This window comes from Nuphar pumila, chromosome 13 (genome assembly GCF_984573655.1).
Source record: "Nuphar pumila chromosome 13, dmNupPumi1.hap1.1, whole genome shotgun sequence".
Lineage (NCBI taxonomy): Eukaryota > Viridiplantae > Streptophyta > Magnoliopsida > Nymphaeales > Nymphaeaceae > Nuphar > Nuphar pumila.
In genome coordinates, this window is record NC_143261.1 from 67,248,111 (window position 1) to 67,252,404 (window position 4,294).

Genomic DNA, 4,294 nt, shown 5'->3' on the forward strand with positions numbered 1-4,294 from the left:
AAAACTATTAATCTATTGGGTGTGGGCTGAGTCTAGTTCATGTAATCTTTATAGGACATGGCAGACCTGATCTAACCTGGGTCTGACACCTCAAAGTCAAATCCAGGTTTGGACCTACCTGAGTCTGAACCAGCTCCAACCCGTTCACCCCCACCACCCCCCGCCCCAACCCACCCCACCCCACCCCACCGCACCCCAACCCATCTGGTTTGAAACCGAGAACCCTCAATCGTGATAATGCAACCTACCCACTAAGCTATCTCATTTAAATTACCGTTAGTTAATGAATTAAAAAAGTCCATACAGATTGATTGAAAGGTTATGTAGGTACCTTATAGCTTGAGGTGCATACCACGGTGGCATGGTTTTAGCTTAATGGTTCCGGTACCAAATATTTATCATGAAAACTTATAGAGCCAATTGACCACAAGGAACAAAGTGTATCTATCTCAGTGATAGTGATATACATCCGAATAAAATATAGAAGTTTCTTTCTTTTCTTGAGAGAAGTGACAATTTTATTAAGAATTATTTAAGTTAAACTACATGTGATTTGCTACTGCGAGGGCTTGATTTAAGAATGCACTTGTCAGATAGAAAAATTGATTGCTTACTAAAGTTGGTATGTATGCACTTATAAACCTGCAAATTAGGTGGGAAGGGGCCACAATATGAATTCCCTAATAATGTGAGGAGAGTAAAGGCAGACAGGAAGAGTCAAGGTGAGAGCGATTGAAGGATGATTGTTATGGTAGGTAGGGGTGGCAATCGGGTCGGGTCGACGGGTTGGCGGGTCAGAATACCTCAACACGAACACAACCCGTTTATTAAATAGGTAACCCGACACAACACGGTTAACCGGTTTAATAAACGGGTCAGCGTCACGACACGATTACACGACACGATGACCCATTTATTAAACGGGTCGACCTGATAACCGCACAGGCGCACACCACCACGAAGAGGAGAGGTCTCGGGCTCTCAGCTGCGGCTGGGTAGGAAGGAGTTAGGTGGGTAACTAAAGTGTAAAGTTAGGAGTTAGGATTAGATAAGTTAATATATATATAAACGGGTTGCGGGTTGATGGGTTCGTGTAAACGGGTGGACCTGCCCGCCTAACCCGTTTATTAAACGGGTCAAACAGGTTGGCATACCCCTAACACGAACATGACCCGTTTAATAAATGAGTTAGGCAGGTCGACCCGTTTATGACACGAACCCATTTAAGCCAAACCCTAACCCGGCTAAGAAGCGGGTTGGCGGGTCAGGTCAGATTTTGCCACCCCTAATGGTAGGCAAAGGTGATGATGGTTAATAAGTGTCCGTAGGGCTGGTTCGCTATGGTGCTGTTGAACTGACACAGGTAGTGGCCATCTTCGTTTGTAAAATGACATTGTTGCAATCAACGGCCATTACACATCTATTAGACGCCACTTATGAATTTCACTAAGTTGATGGGATGTCACAAGTTTGAAAGTCAAGGGTGGCGTCCTTGCCGTAAGGTAGGTAGGTTGCTCGGAGCTGAGTGTACTCAGTTGACAAATAAATGACCATGTATTTCTCAAAGTAAATTAAATCCAATCCAAAATTTACAATTGACACCCACATTATTGAGCTCCTAGATCAAACATATCTTTATTAATCTCAAGATGTTCTAAACAACTTACATAAAGAAAATTGACTTTGTGGATATACGCTTGAATAGAATTAAATAAGTTCATACAGAAGAAAAAAAAGAAAATTAAGACGCTAACATTCAGACGTGTCTGTCTCAAGTTTTTTGCTCGTTAATGTCAGCAGATCAGCGATAGTCTCCGCCAGAGTGCCGGCGGCCGTCTCCACAAGACGAAGCGCGCCACCATCATCCCCTACCATGACAGCAGAGCTTGCCAGACAATGCATTTCTCCCTTGAGCTAGTTCACGAAGACCTTGATCTGCTCCACTTCTGCTATCACAAGCCTGCCCCTGTGCTCCACTGACCTCATTGATTTGACGTGATTCTTCGTGTCTTCCACCTTTTTCTTCCAAAAATTATCCAACCATGTCAGAAACGGAGACCAACTGGTCACGGTGGTGGCCACGGTGGCCAGTGCCACCAACAGCGGAGGAGCGTGCAGAGCTGCTGCTATGATCGAACAGATGAGACTGACAAAGAACACCGTTACCAATATGGATTTCATCACCTTTCGACGCGACCACAGGCCTCGGATTCTCTTATCCCACCGGTCCCTCCATTTCTTCACGTTCCACAGCATCTTATTGTGCTGTTCGATTACCTTTAGAAACATCAGAAGGAAGTCGTCCGAGAAGCTCAAGGCGTCTCTCAATCCATTTGTCGCTTGCGCCCTCGCCTCCTCCGACTTCGAGCGCTTGTCAAGCATGTTCAGCTTGTCTTCGATGACATTCAGACGCTCCTGAAAATCAGTTAAGAAGGCCGACGTTGTCACGTTGAGGTCCAAGTATTGCTTGATGATGGAGACAAGCCCGTCGTTGCTGCACATGCCTTCTTCGTTAGAACCCCGTATCAGAGTGGCAGATTGCATGTTGACGTCCAGCAGGCACGTCGTGGCCTTCCTTAACGAATTGAAGGAGAGGCAAGGACCCTGGACGCTATTTTTGCGTTGGCTGATGTCCAGAACAATGACCATCATCGTCTCCTGTAGCTTGCTGTAGTGCCCCGCCTTTTTGGCATATTTCTTCAACTTGAACTCCTTAAGGCGGTTGAATTTCGAGAAGATGCCTCGTTCACTCTCCATTGTTCCTCCTTCAATGAGCTCCCACTTTTTCTCTTCCTCTTCAGACTCTTATGTCAACCAGCCCGATAGGCAGCCTGGTACTAAACTGAGAGAAGGGAAGGAGATTCAGACTGTTGACAAAAAAGACTACACCCAGCAGTATGGAAGGGCGAACACTTTTCCGTGTTTGGGGGAAGGAGGAGGATGGCTTAAATATGGAAGACGTTATGAGAGCTATGGTCTCTTCCACGAAAAAATAAAGGCCATGCACCTCTTCTTCCTTTCTCCACTTCCGCGTTTCAGTAATTAGTCGGACAAAGTCAGGTCAAACTCTTGCACAAAATCACGCGCATACGAGAGAGAGAGAGAGAGAGAGAGAGAGAGAGAGAGAGAGAGAGAGAGAGAGGCAAGTGGTGCAACTTGATCAACGACATGGTCAGAGCAAGACTTGGTTCACTTTTGGACGTATCATCCATGTTGACCTGGAAATTGCCCAAAATCTATTGGGCCTATTTTCTTTTGGCTTTTTAGGGCCAACCGACTAACTTAATGAGCACGCCTCCCTGTGAGGTAAAACTCCGGGTTGAGTTGAGGAGACAACCACCCAGCCTCCCAACCATGATAGAGCAACCAATACGCCAACGAGATTCAATCCTGAACCTTCAGCTTGACACAGGACCTCGCTGACAACATGGGTAACCACCGGTTGGTGTACTGGGTCTGGTTGCATTTCCAACTATGTCTTCAGCTCTAAAGAGAATGACACATTCACGCTATTGGTTACAAAACATAGGTTTTGTGTGTTTTACTTGAAGGGACAAGCTTTCCTGGCACACAATATGGATTTTGAGACAGCCAACCACTTACCACGCATTTGTTTTTATGGTAGTCTTGATTTTGATAAATCGCCGGAATATCAATACTTTCTTGGGTAACTAAGAAAGTTTTTCTGTTTTCTAATGCAACTAAAACATTTTAAGTATTTAACTTGGTTTCGATATCAGGATCTGAATGATGCAAGTTGGTTTAATCCAATCTCATCCCATACATGGATTCAGTATGCCCTTGGATTGCATATTCTTGACAAAAAATATAATACTTTTAAATTAACAAATTTTGGCATGTTCATAGCCATTGATTTTTAATTTCTAGAAGATCCTATACACTGGTCGGATTCTGGCACTTCAAGTTCTGATGTTTCGCTGGATGGATCATGAGATTTTCAAAAAATAACCGATATTTGTGACCATGCATTCTGAAGGAACTTAATTAGCTATTCCTTCAAAAACGTCCTAGTCCACCATTCGGCCACCAATCCCGAAAGCCGAATCCACAAAAGACTCGGTTTGAAGCTTACAGCTTTAGAGGCATACCAGGGAGCCATTGGTGCACGACCAAGGTGCGTCCCGACACCATCCAAGGCTCTCCATGCAGAATCCGCGTCATCTCATCCATATTATTTAATATGATCAGAAACAGCCCCATGGTTGAAGGCATATAAATTGAATGGGGGAAGTGAACTTCCATAAGTGTTGAGGATAAAGCCCTCTCACCTCTC

The 4,294-nt window shown here is 44.7% G+C and overlaps 1 protein-coding gene across 1 annotated transcript; it reads right to left on the bottom strand.

The window, feature by feature from the left end:
* Nucleotides 1–1,914: 1,914 nt before the first annotated feature.
* Nucleotides 1,915–2,757, bottom strand: LOC149818579 (UPF0496 protein At4g34320-like). The gene has a single exon (XM_089986250.1). It carries the CDS (start codon nucleotides 2,755–2,757, stop codon nucleotides 1,915–1,917), a length of 843 nt encoding a protein of 280 aa, XP_089842376.1.
* Between the last annotated feature and the right edge of the window lie 1,537 nt (nucleotides 2,758–4,294).